The sequence below is a fragment of the Peromyscus leucopus genome, chromosome 6 (genome assembly GCF_004664715.2).
Source record: "Peromyscus leucopus breed LL Stock chromosome 6, UCI_PerLeu_2.1, whole genome shotgun sequence".
NCBI classification, from domain to species: domain Eukaryota; kingdom Metazoa; phylum Chordata; class Mammalia; order Rodentia; family Cricetidae; genus Peromyscus; species Peromyscus leucopus.
This window is the reverse complement of record NC_051068.1, coordinates 80,943,279-80,961,985: the sequence shown is the minus strand read 5'-3', so window position 1 is coordinate 80,961,985 and position 18,707 is coordinate 80,943,279. Positions and strand designations below refer to the sequence as shown.

The 18,707-nt window shown below is 38.2% G+C and overlaps 1 protein-coding gene across 1 annotated transcript in view; it reads right to left on the bottom strand.

The window, feature by feature from the left end:
• Lrif1 (ligand dependent nuclear receptor interacting factor 1) overlaps nucleotides 1-18,427 on the bottom strand; it is a 93,175-nt gene extending 74,748 nt beyond the window's left edge. Inside the window, exon 1 of the mRNA XM_028859845.2 lies at nucleotides 18,305-18,427. Within this exon, the coding sequence (XP_028715678.1) occupies nucleotides 18,305-18,349 (45 nt within the window). The 5' untranslated portion in view covers nucleotides 18,350-18,427. The remainder of the gene's footprint in view (nucleotides 1-18,304) is intronic.
• Between the last annotated feature and the right edge of the window lie 280 nt (nucleotides 18,428-18,707).

Here is an 18,707-nt window from a genome sequence, read left to right as displayed (position 1 = left end):
TACCCCCCATTCCCTTCTCCTCCAGGGCAAGGACTCCCCTGGGGATTTAGCTCAGCCTGGTAGATTCAGTCAAGGCAAGTCCAGTCACCTCTTCCCTTTACGCAGGCTGAACAAAGTGTCCCTGCATAGGCCCCAGGTTCCAAACAGCCAGCTCATGCACTGAGGACAGGTCCCAGTTCCACTGCCTGGGGGCCTCCCAAACTGTTCAAGCTAATCAGCTGTCTCACTTATCCAGAGGGCCTGATCCATTTGGGGCTTCTCAGCTATTGGTTCATAGTTCATGTGTTTCTACTAGTTTGGCTATTTTTCCCTGTGATTTTTCCAATCATGGCCTCAACAATTCTCGCTCATACAATCCCTCCTCCTTCTTGCCAATTGGACTCCAGGAGCTCAAACAATGACATCATGAGATTTGCAGGCAACTGAATGGATCTAGAAAATATCATCCTGAGTGAGGTAACCCAGACTCAGAAAGACAAACATGGTATGTACTCACTCATAGGTGGATACTAGATGTAAAACAAAGGATGACTAAACTGCTACTCACAACTCCAGGGAGGCTACCTAGAAAAGAGGACCAATGACAGCGAAATGGATGAGGTCTACATGGACAACCTGAACGTTAGTAGGGGTAATGAAGGGCAAAGGTCGAGGGAAAGAGAGCTTAGGGGAGCAGGAGATCCCAGCTGCATCAAGAACAGAGAGGGAGAACAAGGAAAAAAAGACCATGATAAATGAAGACCCCATGGGAATAGGAAGAAGCAAAGTGCTAGAGAGGTCCCCAGAAATCCTCAAAGATACCTCCACAATAGACTACTGGCAATGGTCAAGAGAAAGCCCAAACTGACCTACTCTGGTGATCAGCTAGCTGAACAACCTAACTGTCGTACTAGAACTCTCATCCAATGACTGATGGAAGCAGATGCAGAGATCCATGTCCAGGCCCCAGTGGAGCTCTGGGAGTTCATATCAGCAATATTTGTAATAGCAAGAACCTGGAAACAACCTAAATGCCCCTCAACTGAAGAATGGATAAAGAAAATATGGCACATATACACAATGGAGTACTACTCAGCAGTAAAAAAAAAAAATGACAGCACGAAATTTGCAGGCAAATGGATAGAACTAGAAAACATCATCCTGAGTGAGGTAACCCAGACTCAGAAGGACAAACATAGTATGTACTCACTCATAAGTGGATACTAGATGTGAGGGACGGACGGCCAGACTGCAACCCACAGCTCCAGAGAGGCTAGCTAAGAGGGAAAGACCCTAGGAGGGACACACGGATGACCCAGAGAAGGAGAAGTGGATGAGATCTACATGAGCAGACTGGGAGGGGGGTGGCAGAGGGCGAGGAGTGGGGCTTGAGAACATAGAGAAATTGGAGGGTTGAGTTGGAACAGGGCATGGATGGAGATACCATGATAGATAAAGAATTCATGGGAATAGGAAGAGTCAGGGTGCCGGGGAAGCTCTCAGGAATCCACAATGATGACCCCACCTTGGACTGCTGGCAGTGGTCTAAAGGGTGCCTGGACTGGTCTACTTTGGTGAAAGGTCTAGTGAATACCCTAAGGTCATCACAGAGCCTTTGTCCAGTGACTGAAGGAGTCAGATGCAGAGATCCACAGCCAGGCACCAGGCTGAGCTCAGGGAATACAATTGATGAGAGAGAGGAGGGATTCTGCAGGTGGGGGATTTTGAGTTCATGATGGGAAGATGTTCAAGGATGGGAAGATGTGCAAGGAAGATGTGTGGAAGCCCGTGAACTATAGACTAGTGGCTGTGGAGTCCACATGGGACTGGACTAGGCCCTCTGGACATGGAAGACAGTTTTTTGGCTTGAACTGTCAGGTGGCACCTAGACAGGGGGATCTGGACCCATCCCTGGTGCATGGGCAGGCTTTTAGGAGCCCAGTGCAGGTGGTGTGACACATTGTGCAGCCTTGGTGCAGTGCAGAGGACCTTGAACCTGCCTAAGCTCAGTGTGCTGGGCTCTGCTGACTCCCCATGGGAGACTTTGATTTGCGGGTTGTGGGGATGTGGGGTAGCTTGGGAGTGGGGCTGAAGATGGGAGGAGGGAGATGGAATCTGTGGGTAGTATGTAGAGTAAGTAGAAAATTTCTTAAAGAAAAATGGGGAAAAAATTCTATTGGTGCAATTGTTATCAGGCTAGAGAGGTTGATACATACCTATTGTTTAATATTTTTTTCATTGCTTTCTAATCCTTCATCTTCCCAGAAACCACCTCTACAACTTAATTTTATATATGAATCTTGCATATTGTAACTTCATTAAACTCACTTATCAGTTCGACTACTTTTTTAGTCTCCACCATAGTCTTGACTGTTTGTGTTTGATTTGCTGAACTAAAACAGACCTTGTTGTCATGCTTCAGATTTTAGATGGAAACTCTTGCAGTCTCTCACCACTAATTATAAGGTTAGCCAATTCGTTAATTTTGTATTTGCTTTTTTTTTAAAATTAGGTAAGAATTTTCTTCTACTTGATGGAGGTATCTTCTTTCATGAAAGTTTTGAATTTTTCCAAATGCTTTTTCTATGTATGTTGAGGTAGATGATAATGTGAACTTGTTTTTCTAATGGTGTGTTAGATTCATTTACTTTCAGATATTAAATCATCCATATATTATTGCAATAAGCACCTCTCAGTCATGATATCCAGTGCATTTAGTTGATTGTTTTTTACATCCTTTTTTGTTGTTGTTTTGTTTTGTTTTTCAAGACAAGGTTTCTCTGTAGCTTTGGAGCCTGTTCTGGAACTTGCTTTGTAGACCAGGCTGGTCTCAAATTCAGAGAGATCCACCTGTCTCTGCCTCTAAGTGCTGGTACTAAAGGTGTGCACCACCACTGCCTGGCTTGACATGATTTATATAGATTTTTGTACTATAATCATAAGAGATTTGGTATGGATGTCTCTTTTGATGTCTGGTCTAATTTGATTATCATAGTAAAATTTTGATTTCACACCTAGTGGCAAAGAAGTAAGTAGTGTTCTCCATATTTTCTTTTTAGGAAGGTTTTGTGAAAAATCTATGTTAACTTCTTTTAGAAACTGCTAGAGTTCATAAGAAAACTTTCTGTAACTGGAAAATGTCCTTCTTTACCTTTAGCAACATGGTTTCTTACAGACTTAATTGGTTGCCAGTTGCATGGAGTTATTTTCAATGTCTTGACTTCCAACATTTTTGTTCTTTTGAATACAAACTGCATCTCTTATACACAGTATGTAGTTAGATCATTTTTTCTAGCATGGCATTTTTTCTTCAATTTGCTTACTACTCATTCACATTTAATATTAGTAGCTATGTAATTGGTTTTATACCTGCCATTTGCCTTTTGTTTTCTATGTGCATCAAACTTTTTTGATACTCTATCTCTCCACCACTGCTTTCTTTTGCAATGGGTGATTTTCTAAGTTAGTTTTCATATGTAAATATGTGTGAATGTCTATTTAATTTTAGTTTCAACTCTTCTTAAAGAAACCCATCCCAGCTTTTCTTTAGCACATCAAAAATGCCTGCATCACCATTCTTGCACTTTAGGGCCATGACTGAGCAAAAGTTTACTTGATCACAATCACTACAAAATCATTCTGATAACCAAGAAGCATGGGCATCTTTGAACTTATAGCCCTCTTATCTTGGCCTCCTGAGTGCTAAGTTTACATGTGTGGTGCCATAGCCACCTGAAGAAGATTATATTCTTCTGCTACATTTGCCCCTCTAAATTCTGATATTTTCTTTCATGTATCTTGGTGCAACTAAGGATTTTTCACATTCTTCTGAGGTCCCCTTCATTCTTTTTTCTTCATTCTCTTTTAAACTATGATTTGGCTTTTCTGTTTAATGATTCATATTCAGTTCCTCATATCCTTTCTTCTAGTTAATCATTTCCTGCCTTTAAATTTCAGTTATTGCACTTTTTAGTTTCATTAAAATATTTGAGAATTTTTCTTTATTTCTATTCTGTATCTGATGCAAACCCATCTAGTCTTGAATGTGGGAAAGAGTAATCAGTGTACTGATCTTCCAGTGCACCTTACTTAAGGCAGAGATTATGTTGTAGGGATGAGAAGCAGAAGAGAGGATCCATGATTTAACTTCATTCATGCAGAATTTACCTGCACTAGCAGGTAGCTAGAGGCAAGAAGCAAAGAGTTTACTTCATCTGTGAGCTGCTATAGCATGTATTTTGTAGTATCTTTTTTCATTTAAAAATGACTCTCTCTCTCTCTCTCTCTCTCTCTCTCTCTCTCTCTCTCTGTGTGTGTGTGTGTGTGTGTGTGTGTGTGTGTGTGTGTACGTTTTTGACTGAATTGTGTTTTATAGAAGGTAAATTTATGACATAATCTTGGTTATTAAAGGCTATATCTAAGCAAAGCTTTGAATGTTTCACCTAGTTTCTTCTATTTACATTGAAATGTGAAGGAAAATTGGAGGACCTATTATGTGAAAAGATATCAGGACTTAAAGATTAAAAAAAATTTCAGTGTTTTGTACATGTTGAGAAAGTATGTTCAGGAAAGAATAAGATAGTTCTGACCAAAGATTACATCTGGACAGAGATTATCCATGGATTGAATCAACCATCTCAGCTGGAGCCAAGTATGTACTTGGGATTACAACAGCAGAAACGATGCTTTGTAGACTAAAAGGCTCAGGCCATACAAGGAGGCTTCCAGACTTCTTTTTTGGAAATACAAAAGTTTACTATAGAACTAGTCAAGTGAATATATTCATATTAGGAAAAAATAAACATAAAGACAATTTAAAGATCTTTGGGTCCTACCACAGACCCAGAGCCTGTGGCCTTAGGACTTAAGATTGGTAACTACTGACTTTCATCTCTTCTTTGTCAGCAGACCAGACTAGTTCCTACAAAGAACCAGAGGGGATGAGCCACTATAAAGATACATGGAGGTGGCAGAGTGTAAGGAGCTGTGGTGATATTTTATTTGTGCTTTAATAAATAAAGTTTGCCTGGAGATGTGGGGGGGAGGCCAGCCATTTTAAGTAAACAAAGATGTCAGGCAGCACATGCCCTTAATCCTGTCACTTAGCAGGCAGGATCTCTGTGCGTTCAAGGCCACACTAGGGAATAGAGCCAAGGGTGGTGACATACGCCTTTAATCCCAGTACCAACCATAGAGACCTGGATGTCTGTACAGACAGACAGACAATGACAGAGCTGTGTAAGAAGAGGAAGTGAGGTAGCTGTGTTAAGAGCCAATGAAAGAGCAGAAAAGCAAGGCATATAAGCCTGGGTAGACAGGAAGTCATGCACCTTGGAAGCTGCTGTGTTAGTAAGGTGAGGGTAGCTTGTGGCTTTTCATATTTCCCTGATCTCTCTAAGGCTTTAACCCAAATTTCTGGCCCCGTGTTTTTTATTTATAACACTATTTAAAAAATTGGCTACAAGGAACCATGTAGATTTGGGGTGCTGACTAGTTTTATGTCAACTAGACACAAGCTAGAGTCATTTGAGAGGAGGGTGCCTCACTGGAGAAATGTCTCAGTAAGATCAGGCTATTGGAAGACCTTTAAAGCATTTTCTTAATTATCAATTGATATGGGAATGACCAAACCATTGTGGGTGGTAGCACTCCTGGGCAGTTGGTCCTGGGTTCTATAAGAATGAAGGCTGAGAAAGCCATGGCAGGGAGGTGGGGGAAGGGGGAGTAATGCCAGTAAGTAGCATCATTCCATGGCCTCTGTATCAGCTCCTGGTACAGAGCTTCCTGCCCTGTTTGAATTCCTATCCTGACTTCCTTTGATGATGAACTGTGATGTGGAAGCATAAGACAAATAAATCCTTTCCTCTCCAAGTTGTTTTAGTCTCAGTGTTTCATCATAGCAATAGTAACCCAAACTAAGACTTGTTGCCAAGATGTAGTCTCATGGGTATGGCACTGCCATTTCACTGGGATAAGATGGCAGAATATCAATCCAAAGAGGATGATTTCTTAGTCTTAAATTCTAATGGAATTTGTCTTGCTAGGTTTGGGTTCATTGGGGATATATCATGCTTTTTTATTTCCAATTTCTCCACTTTGGAATTTATGTCCCATCATTGTATTGTGAACATATACAGCTTACCTGTTTCACAGAATTACAGCTAGAGATTGCTCCCATGATAAATGACACTTCATTTTAGGTTGTTAAGACTTGTATTATCAGCTAAAATATTATCTATTTTGGAAAAAAAATGTATGGTGGTAAAAAAACAATGTGTACTCCACAGTGTGATGGTTAGTTTTTGTCAACTTGAGACAAACTTGAATCACTTGGGAAGAGGGAACCTCAAGTGAAGAACTGGACCCATCATATTTGCCTGTGGGCATGTTTGTGGGAGCATTTTATTCATTGCTGATTGATGTAGATGGGCCCAACCCACTGTGGGTAGTGCCATCCCCAGCAGGGGGAACTGAGTTAAGAAAGTTAGCTAAAAAGGTAATAGAGTGAACTAGAAGCAGGTCTCTGCTTCAGTTTCTGCCACAGGCTCCTGCCTTGATTTTCCCCAACAGTGGATTATTATCTGGCAGCTTAAGATAATAAACCTTTTACTATTACAAGTTAATTTTGGTCAGTGTTTAATCACAGAAACAAAATGCAAACTAAAACACACAGCTAGTGGATACAGTATTATATAGATGTGTGTGGTCTCCATAATTATGTTGTTAAATTCTCAAGTATCTGATGATTTTTGACTTGATATTCTATTAATGAAAATGGGATATTGAAATTCCCTACTATCATTGTATATAGACAAATTTATCCCTTTATGTCCAGTAGTTTGTTTTTTTTAATTGGGTACATCAATATTCAGTGAATATATAATTGTTACATCTTATTGGGAGACTGTTTCTTGTATTAATATATAGTAGCTTTGTCTCATCTATTTGTTTTAAGTGTACTTTATAACATATAAGTCATGTTAGTATTCTCATTGCTGAGACAAATTATTTCATAAGAATCAACTTAAAAGTGGAGGAATATATTTGAGGCTACAGTCTATTATGGTAGGGAAGACATTGTATCAGGGACAAGTATTGTTTGTGGCAGCAAAGCATGAGACTACTTCCTCATATCTGAGTGGAAACAGAATGCAGGTGCTTATCTGGCTTTCCTCTTTCCCTTTGTTTGATTTATTTATTTTGGTGTTTTTCGAGACAAGATTTCTCTGTGTAGCTCTGGTGCCTTTCCTAGAGCTCACTTTGTAGCCCAGGCTGGCCTTGAACTCATAGATATCTGTCTGGCTCTGCTTCCGAGTGCTGGGATTAAAGATGTGTGCTACCACCACCCGGTGGCTTCTTTCCCTTTGATTCAGTCTGGACTACCAGCTCATGGGACAGTGCCACTCACATTCAGGGTGGGTCTTCCCTTCTCAGTTAATCTATTCTATTACTGTTCTTATAGACAAGCCCACAAACAAAAAGATCCCCTTGGTAATTTTAAACCTAGGCAAGTTGACAAAAAAAAATTAACCATTATAGAAGTATTTTTGTCAGATACTTTTTTGAAAAAAAAATCTGTCAAAATGTTTGCTTAGAATTTCTACTTCTAGTCTCTGTGCCTTTACCAGCAACATGTGGTTTCTTGTAGACAGCGAACAGTTGGATTTTGTATTTTAATCTACCTAGCCAGTCTGTGTCTTTTAACTGAAGAGCAAAGACAATTTTTATTTAGCAGTATTATTAAGAACTATGTCTTAATTTATGTTTTTTTTTTTAATTTTGCCTTTTTGGTTAATTCAGGTACTCTCTGTTCCTTTCTTTCTCCCCTATTCACCTAAGAGCTTGGCCGGTTTGCTGAATTGAATATGTTTGATTCTTTCCTATTTTTTATTAGCTCTACTAATTCCATGAAATTAGTTTTTCCTGGACTCTTTTGCTTATGCCTATCACCCTGCCCCCACTGGTTTGTATAATTCATTTAAGTATCTTCAGTAGTTGTTGGTTTAGTGGTCATGTCTTCAATTCATGCTTATATCTTCGGTTATACCTCTTTTGGTTTTAAAAGCTGATTTTGCTGAATACAGCAATCTTGGCTGACAGTTATTTACTTTAATGTGCTGAAATACCTCATTCCTTATTTCTTGACTTTTGTGGTTTCTGCTGAGAAGTCTGATGTTTGCCTCTGTAACTAGCCATTTTTTCTTATAGCTTTCAATATTCTTTCTTAGCTCTGTACTTGTGATATTTTAACTTTGGTCTGATATGGACAAGTTATTTTCTAGTCATGTTCATTTAGTGTTACAATTGACTTAGGTACTAAGGTGTTCATATATCTTCCTAGACTCACTGAACAGAATTCTCTATGTCATCAGTTTTTATTTTAGCTTTTCGTCTATACCAAGGATTTGGGGGTATGGTCTCTTTACGTGTTTCAGTTGTTGAAAATTCTGTAATCATGATTTTTCTTTATTGTTGTCTGAATAAAATAGTTCACTGTCATTTCTCTTATTGACACTTTTGATGACGAGCAATTTCTTCACCTTTTCATTTATTTCCAAGATGTCTAAGTAGCCATTTTTCTTCTTTCTTCTTCTCCACCATCTCTATCTCTGAGGAATTTCTCATGCAAAGCCTGTATTGATATCTTTTGTTTTATTCAGTGTTTGTTTGAATCCTGTTTGAGGATACTGAATATTTTCAAATTGAACTGTTGATTATTTGTCCAATAATTCAAAAATATTAATACCTTTGTATTCAGTTATGGAGGAGTTATAAAATTTTGAGAGTCAAAATGCTTGCTTCTCATTGTTTTGGTGTTTCTATATTATTTATGTATACTCTGAGGCAGATACCTCCTCTTCGCCATATATGCGGTTTTCTCAGTGGCAAACTTTTCTTTTGTAGTCTCATTCCCCACTACCACTTAGTGGAGAAAAAGAATAAAATGGCAACATTACAATATTTTTAACTAGATATTTCAATATAATAAACAAAATACACAAAATGGAATCAATGGGTTTTAATCCAATAAAAAACATAAAGAAGCTAGAGGACTTACAAGAGAAACTAATTTTTTATTAGGGAATATAAAATGTTAGTAAGTAATAAGAAGTGGGGATGAGGAAAGAAAAAGAGAAGAAGGGATGAAGGTATGAGAAATGAAAATGCAGAGGAATAAAACAGCATAATAATTACAAAGCAAGGTAGAACAATTGAAAAGACTATTGATATTTCTTTCTTGCTGAAAATAAAGGATGGAGATGCCTCCCCCCCCCCAGGCTTATGTGGGTCAAATGGGTGTTTAGTCACTTACTCTCTTCTGTGAAGTCCAAACACTTTAAACAGGTTAGTTCAGAAACAGCTATTTGCAGGCTGCTCTCTATCCTGCCTTCCCCTTGGAAGTATGCACATTATTATGACTGCTGGTAGGCTGAATTCTTGCTAATGCTCTTCAGATATAGGCCCATCAATATAGCAAGTTTGGAAGCTGCCATCATGCTATTCCAAACAACTGAACCCAAAGCCCCACCAGTTTACTGTCCTCTGATGTCAGAGGCACTCTGCCAGTATATGCCTAGGTGTAAGGAATGTCCATGTAATAACTGTTTCCACCAAATGTCTCCATGTCTCTTGGAGTGTGGAAAACAAGCAAACAAGAAGACAATCTGGGATGAGATATGAGTCATGAATTATCCTACATGCCCTGGCCATTCCAGTCTCTGTCCTAGTCATCCACTGTATTCATGCACAGCTAGTCTGACATGGGTGAAACTTTGGCTGAGCTGCAAATTCCAAATGCCTGTGCCACCTGCTTCCCTATGTAGTGATGCCACTACCTACTGCCACATGGATCTGTGTCCCTAGGCCTGTGTCCAAGTCACAGACAGTTTCCTGGGCCTACACTGATACTCAGCGTGGTCACTCAGGCAGTAGAGAGGAGAGATTCTTTGGTGCTTGGAAATACAAAATGCAGAAGCCTGTGCTACCCTCAGCTGAAAGGCTTAACAATAATACTTCTCTTAATGTAGCTAAGAGCAGTGGTGAATAAACTTTGAAGTATGAAGGGGTAGGGTGTGCTTTCTCTGGTGTCTGATTGTTGCACAGATGACAAATATTCTACATTAAATTACATTTTCAGAGGGTCAGATTGTGTGCCTGTGCAATGTTGCAAGGCTTTACTTCCCTCTGAGAGGTTTACCTTATTTATCATTTTACTTTCCTCTGAATATTAATGCTCATTATTTCCACTATAAACATTTGCATTAATATTTATGGCCTGTAAATAGCTACTATTTAACTCTTATACTCCTGTACCTTTCAAAGTCACCCATCTTTTCCTTTAATTGTGTAACTGATGCTTATTTTCAGACTCAGGGAGATTCATAAATGTTCTGGGTGTTTCTAATCTGCAAATTTCTGAAAGGTATTAATAATCCTCGAAGACCTATTCATTTCCCACTTAGCTTTCCACCACTGGAGGATTAATCACCTCTCACCACATTGGATTGATCAACTTTCTCACACATAAGCTTTTGGAGAACAAACTATATCGAAAGCATATCAGAAGATTTAACATTTTATATGTGAAATTAATGACATATTTGGATTATATAAATACACATTCACAACTATAAAGGTAATGAGGCAAACCAATGATCATGTTAGCAATATTGGCATAACCCTTTTGGTAAATTAATGATTAATGTTAGGTACCAGCTTGACTGGGTAAAGGGATTTCCAGATAGATGGCAAAACATTTCTGGAGTGTCTGTAAGATTATTTCAGAAAGAGATGTCCGAATACCATTCTTACTTAGGAGAAGAGCATCACCCAATCCATTTAGGGTCCAAATGGGACAAAAAGATACAAAAAAGGCAATTTATCCCCAGTTCAGCTATAATTCTCTTCCCTCCAAACAGGGATGTCCTGGTTGTTGGTCTTTTGGACTCAGTGAATCACACTAGTGACTGTCCTGATTCTTAATTTGGTAAACAGAGTATAGTAGAAGTCTTAAATATCCACAATTGCTTGAGTCAATCTTAAAGATAGAGATAAAGAGAGAGTTTTATAGATGTGAAAAATGATAGAACTACTCATTTGCTCTCTAGCTTTTTGTCTGATTATAATAGCTATTCCTCCTAAATATTCTTCTACTGTAATACTGCTATCTATCACAAAATCCACACCAGAGTTAAGGCAATGCTGGCACATTGCCCTCAAGTCTTCAAGACTATGAGATAAATAAACAAACGTTTTTTCCAAAGTTAGTATACCTCAAAAAATTTATGACTGTGATACAAAACAGATTAAATACATCTATCACCTTGGACTTCAAAGCATTTACAAAAGCCCTTTTCTGTAAATGGAAAGGCATTTCTGAAAAATGCTTTTTTCTTCATTCCTGTCCATAATGCTCACCAGAAATTTGCTTTCAAATAACAACAGCAATATACTTTCATGATTCTTCAGCACTATATTACAATTTAATGTGGTGAGATTTTAAAAGTGTTTTTATTAGATCCATCTGTCTATCTATCTATCATCTATCTATCTATCTATCTATCTATCTATCTATCTATCTATCCTATCTATGTGTGAGAAGGGTGTAGCTGGAAGCTTTTCTGTGTCCCACCCAGTCCACAGCTGCTCAGACCCAAGTAAACACACAGAGGCTAATATTATTTTTAAACTATGGCCATGGCAGGCCTCTTACTAGCTAGCTCTTACATCTTAAATTAACCCATTTCTATAAATCTATACTTTGCCAAGTGGCTTGTGGCTTACCGGTACTTTACATCTTGCTTCCATGGCAGCAGCTGGCAGCATCTCCTCTGCTCTTTTTTCTTTTTCTGTCTGTTTGGATTTCCTGCTTGCCTCTAAGCTGCCTTGCCGGAGGCCAAGTGGCTTTATTTATCAACCATTCAGAGCAACATATATTCACAGCGTACAGAAAGACATTCCATCATTTCCCCTTTTCTCTCTATTCAAAAGGAAGGTTTTAACTTTCACATAGTAAAATTACATATAACAAAACAGTTATTAAGCAAGAATTATAGCTACAATACCTACTCTATTTGTATTTGGCAAAAATTAAAGAAAATAGCCTATCTATCCCATATTTGTGAGTCTGAAGTTTCATATCTAATTTATCTTTTATCATAACCAAAGAAAATTATAACTATCTAGTCTTCAACTACATCAAAGACCTCAGAAGGATATAATATTAACTAAGTAAAGAGGATGTGCATTGTAAGCAACTTCCAAAAATCTAGAATGACAGAGACAGCTGGCTGCCTGGACAGTCACCTAAAGTTCTTCTGCATTGTTGGGGCATCCATTTTCAGCCATAGGCCTAAAGTCTCTCAGTTGTTTTTCTCTGTGTCCCGTGGAATGCCTGGCAGTTTCTTCAGTGGTCACCTTCCTATGGGTCCTGCATGTCCAGTTTGTATAACATACTATCAATCAGTCGATGCAAGGGCACTTTTTTGCCCAGTGGCTAACTTTTGCCACAAAGAAAGCTAATTCCATAATGAGTTTCTTCAATGTCCATTATCTTTTGTGATATAGATTGGTGCTGCCAGGAGCAGACATGTCTCATTGTCCAGAAAGTTTAAGTTTTTAAAACATTTTAAATGCCATATTCTGTAGATCTTTGAAGTGTTTGAAGATTACCTACTTAATTGAATTATACCTATGTATATCTAGAAAACTTAACATGACTATACGTTTGAGTATGATAGAAGACTAATTATTAATCTGGATTTCTTAATTATCCCTTACAATTTAAAGGAGCTGCACAAACATAATACCTTAAACAAGAGTAGAAATATGCATACAGTCTAACAAAATTAAATTTGTATCAAAAAACTAAAAGTCTATATTAATGTAAAACATTTTAAACAAGTTGCTCTTTAAAAGTAGGTTCAACAATCCATCATTTTATCCTATCCTATCTATATCCTATATTTCCATTTCAGTGGGGGGACATGCACTTGCCTCAGCAATGCATGTATGGAGGTCAGAGGGCAACTTTTTTAAGTCAGTTCTCTCCTTCCACCATGTGGGTCCCAGAGTTTGAAGTAGAGTTCTAAGCTTGACAACAGTCACCTTTAACTGCTGAGCAATTTGAACCATCTCACAAGGCAAAGTTGCACAGATTATAATACCTTTTCCTTCTACAAGATATCACAATGGTCCACTATGTTGATGATAATATTCTGATTGGACTTAGTGGGCACAAAGTAATGACCACTCTAGATATATTGGTGAGACATTTTAATGTCATATATTGGGAAATATATCCAAGTAAACGCCTGAAGCTTTCTAACTCCACGAAATTTCTAGATTTCTGGAACTCTGGTGAATAAATCATTTAATATGGTCCTCGATATAACCAAGGAAGAGCCACTACAACTCTTATTATGCCTATTTAGATTTTAAAGGCAACATATTTCTCATTTGGTGTATTACCCTGGCCTGTCATTTACCAAGGGACTAAAATAGCTACTAGCTTTGAGCAGTGCTTAGAGTTGGTCTTTGATTGAGTACTCTCAGGATGATAGAACAACAGAAATTCATTTCTTACAGTTATAGAAACTGAAAAATCTAAGAACAAGTCTTCCTCGCTGTCTAGTTAGGCCCACTTCCTGGTAAACAGACTCTGTTGTTCTTGTTTTTGTTTTTTTTTGTTTTTTTTTTTTCATTACAACCTCAACCAGCAAAGAGAAGGACTAGCTAGATCTCTGGGATCTCTTTTATAAGAGCACAGATCCCAATTATGAATGTTCTGTGCTAATTAACTAATCACCTTCCTCAACTTCCACTTCAAACACTGTACCAATGGATTTAAACATATTGTTTTGAGGGATGGGTCACAAACATCTTTACCATAGCAATCTTCTGCAGCAGATGCAAGTTGATATGCAAACTTCTACCAGTGGAGCTATGGTATCAAACAAAAAACAAAAACAAAAAAACCCAAAACCTAATAGTGCTTAAAGTTTCACTGGCAAACAGAAATGCTGCCAGAAACCTCAGGAAGGCTTTGTAAGATAAATAACAATTCAGGCCTTTAGGATTTCTGAAATCTTTGCCTGATACCCACTATAATTTTAAGAAATAGCTCTTGGATTTTTATTGTGTCAACAAGCTACCATGTGATCTGACAAATTACAGTAATTGGGCATATCTGATATACAAAGCCATAAAATTCTAAGCCATAAAATTCTAATTACTAAATACAAATGTAAATTGAGACATGATCAATCCCAATCAGACCCTGAAGTTGACAGTTAAACATGAGAGTAGCATAAACACTCGTGGTTTCCACTCCCAAAATTCTGACTTTCTTCTCCCAGGTGCACCTGTGATATCCCAGGGCGTTTCCTATGATCAATTCTCAGAGGAAAAGAAAGCTCAAGCCTCATTTACATAGTGTAGTTCTATAGAGAGAGGGAAAGGAGAGAGGGAGGAAGGGAGGGATGAAGAGAGAGAGAGAGAGAGAGAGAGAGAGAGAGAGAGAGAGAGAGAGAGAGAGAGAGAATCTGTAGGTACCACTTAAGATATGAGAGCTACAACTTTATAATCCCTTTACAGGACATTCCTGAAAGACAGGAGTGAATGGGCTGAACTTTGAACAATCTACCTTGTGCACTTTGCTTAAATGTAAAAATGGATAGATAAGGAATTATATAATGATTCATGGATTAAATCCAATTATTTGGATTCATTATCAGGTACCTGGAAGAAATGGAATTAGGAAATTGATGACAAAACACCAGAGGAAAAGGTATGGGGATAGAGATACCCAAATGACCATAAATATAAATTTAGTGTAAAACTTGAAAAGCTCTGAGCAGAAGTCTCAGTATACATGCTTTAGTTTATTTCTAAATCAGTTACAACTTAGACTGGATAATTTATGAAAACTACAATTCCCTGTATTTCCAGAAGCTAAGAAGTTGAAGATCAATGTGGCAAAAATTTGTTATCTGATGAAGGCTGTTGTCTAATTCCAAAGTGGAGTTTTGCTCCTATGCCCTCACATGGAGGTGTGTGGAAGAACAAGTCTTTTGTGAGCCAGAGAGCTCACAACCTAACCACACTCGAAAGCCCCTACTTAATAGCATCACATTAGGTCTTAGTTTTCCAGGTATGAATTGTGAGGGAACACAAATCATTCAAATCATTGCATCTGGATCATAAGCAAATGAAAAGATTCCTATCACCATGGAATTAATAAGTTAAAACAAAATTATATATCACTTTACACCTATTACAATGGCCCAAAATCAAATGGCTAGCACAAATGATACTGAAAATATGGAGAAATACTAGTAGTATGCATACAAAATTTACATTCACTTTAGAATAAATTTTGACATGGATTCAGGGTTTTTTTTTTTTTTTGCCAACCTAAGCATACCACTCAAAAATCATTTTCTTCTGGGTATTTACATAAGCAGATTGAAAACTTCCATCTACAAGCCATGTAGCAATTTCCTCTATGATTAAAAGTCTCTATCATGCAGGTAAATTTCTTAAGAAATAGGATGTGGAAAGGAAGGTAAAATAATAGGATATTTTAAGATAGGATATTTACAAGGTTAATCCACAGGATGTTCCAAGGGGGATGGAAATGTTTATTCTTCAGAGAAGCTCTCAAACTCAGAAAGCAAATAACTTAAAGTTAGTTTCAGCAAGTCCATGAAGCTTATCAGATTCACTAATCACCTACTTCCCTAAGCATATATAAGTAGTAAAGATTCCTGAAAGCCACTTTCAGACAAATGGAGCTTCCTAGAAAAGGTTCAGATGGGCAAAGCTGCCTGGAAGTGTCAGAGACCAGCCTAGCTTCCTGGAGGTAGCAGAGAGCAACCCAGCAGCCTGGAAAAGGTTCAGATCATCTGAGCTACCTGGAACTTGTTGAGCTGCCTATTGGCTGTGCAGTGTGCTCCAGCTTTCCAGCCTTCATAAGCTCTCACCTGTGTTGAGGTAGGCTTGTGTTGATGCTTCTGTCCTTGAATCATTTTCCTCTTGTGAGCAATCCCACACCCATACTCCTGTAAGTAACCCTAATGAAATTCACTGCTTCACCAAGCTGGACTTTTGTTCTTTGATCTGTTATCAGTTTCCTATCTGCTATACATTTAGGTATCTAAATGAGTAGACATTTGTTCATGTCTTCCCATGAATAATGTCAAACAATACCACACAGAAACTTGAGTATATACTTTTATAGTAACTTTACTTGTAATTGACAAAACTCCAAAGCAACCAGGATGTGTTCCAACAGGCAAATGACTAAAAATTTATGATACTGCCATATGATGGAATTGTTAAAATAATTCAATTATAATATTAAATTATAAAGAGTCATGGAGGAATCAAATAGCCATTGTTAGCTGGAGGCTACCTGAAAACCTGTGTACTGAATAATTCCAACTATGTGAAATGCTGATAAAGGCAAAATTACAAAGGCTTTAAAACAACTGTGATTGCCATGCTCAACAGAAAGGAAGAATGAGTAAGTAGGGCATAGAAGATTTTAGGGCAATGAAACAATTATACTGTATGATTTTGTAAAGTAAATATACATGTTACTTACCCTTATAAATGTAAATATGTTCAAAGATTGGTCAAAATCCACAGCACATATAACACCAAGAGTAACCTTTTTGAATGTATCATCATTGGCTTATCAATTGCAACAAATAGAAAACAGGAATATAAGATGCTCACAATAAAGGAGAAGATATTGGAGGTGAGGGAGTACATGAAATGTTTCCACTTTCCTGTGTCTCTAAAACTACTTAAACTATTCATTTAAAAAGTGATAGAACACCTCTCAGGAAGTACATGAAGAGTCAATTAAATCAATTAAAAATTTTGTGTTGATTATACATTTTTATTTATCCACAATGTTGTAAAACAATGCTCTCTATCTAATTCCAAAATATTTTCACCAATAGGCAACCACCTTTTACCCTTCTTCCAAGCTCTCAGCAATCACTGATCTCCATTCTACTTCAGTGGAATAAGGTATACCAGATAGTGCATATACACTAAAACTGATGTTATATGTTTTGTGTCTGCCTAATCTTCTTAGCATTGTGCTTCTGAATTCAGGCAGTTGTAGCATGTACCAATACACCATTCTTCTTATATATTACACATTCCTAATGCACTTCACCTGATGATGGACATTCGGGTTGTTTCACTTTGGAAATGCTGCTGCAATGAACAGACTTGTGAAAAACTTTGTTTGGGAACCTGTTTTCAGCCAGACACGGTGGTGTACACCTGCAACCTCAGCAAGAGAACATGGAGGCAGGAGGATCGGAAGTTTGTGGTTATGTTTGAGTATATAGAAAGTTCAAGACCAGCCTGAGCAACACAAAACTTAGTCTATACAAAAACATACATAGAAGTAACATTATATGAACTGAATGGTTATATTTGCGCGCACGCACACCACACACACACACACACACACACACACACACACACACACACACACATCAGACAAAAACAATTAGTTGAAAAAGAGGCCAGGAATTTGGAGAGAGGAGAGGGGTATATGGGTGGGCTTGGAAGGAAGAAAGAGGAGGGAAAATGTTGTAATTATAGTCTCAAAATAAAAGCAAGCAGGCAAGAACTCTGTTTTTATGTCTCTGGAACTGCTGGGTCATATGGTAAATTTGTCATTTATTTTTTTGTGAAACTGCTAACCTGTTTCCAACAGTAGATATATAATTTATGATCTCAGCCAAAATGTATAACTGTTCAAATTCTTTCCCATGCTTGCCAATAGCTGCTGTTGTGCAATATTTTAAAATTATAGTCATCCTAGTGAGTAAACTATTAGTAAAACTGTCTATGTGTGGTATTAATTGCATTTTCCTATGACTAAGTATTTTGTTTTCATCTGTTTATTATTTATGTAATTTCTGAGGAAAAATGTCCACTAACATCCTTTGTCCATTTATGACTTGGCATTTAAATATTATGTAGTTATTCATATTTCCATTGACACAGTAATTGTATGTGTATGGGGCACAATGTGATATTTCAATACATTATGCAATGTGCAATAATCAGAGCAACTGGGTTATCTTCTCTTCAGACATTCATCGTTTCTTTATAGTAGGACATTCAAAATCGTTTCTGTTAACTGATTTTTATTTATTTATTTATTTTGCCTTGGCAATAGATTAAGACACACGCTTTTCCACAGGAGGTTCTCTTGACCAATGAAGATCCGAGAGCCTCCGATGCTCACTCTAGCTGCACAGACAGCTGGTCCTTCAGTGCAAGCGGTACTCACCGGCCTCTTGTCTGCCCTGCTCCTTGCGCGCGTCCCGCCAGCCATGACAGCCAAGCAATACAAAGTGCTCTGGGGAGTGAGCTCCGGATCTAAAGACCTACGACCGCTGGCGTACCGAGTTCCCCGGGGCAGTCCTCTGGCTAGCACCTGAGCCTGCTACTGTAGCCTCGGCTGTGACGTCAAGGCCGGAAACTGTGGTTCCCGCGAGACAGCAGCTGAAGTCGGTTGCCCGGGAAACACGCATAAGTAGATGACTGGTTCGGGATGGAGGCGGAGACATCCTTGAGGTCTCTGCAGCCAAACCTTTCAGCCCCGAGCTGGAACAGAATCTGAGCTGATGCAGGCTCTAAGTCAGCCAGGTGGGGCAGTTTTGAGACGTAATCATAGAACAATCATTTAACTT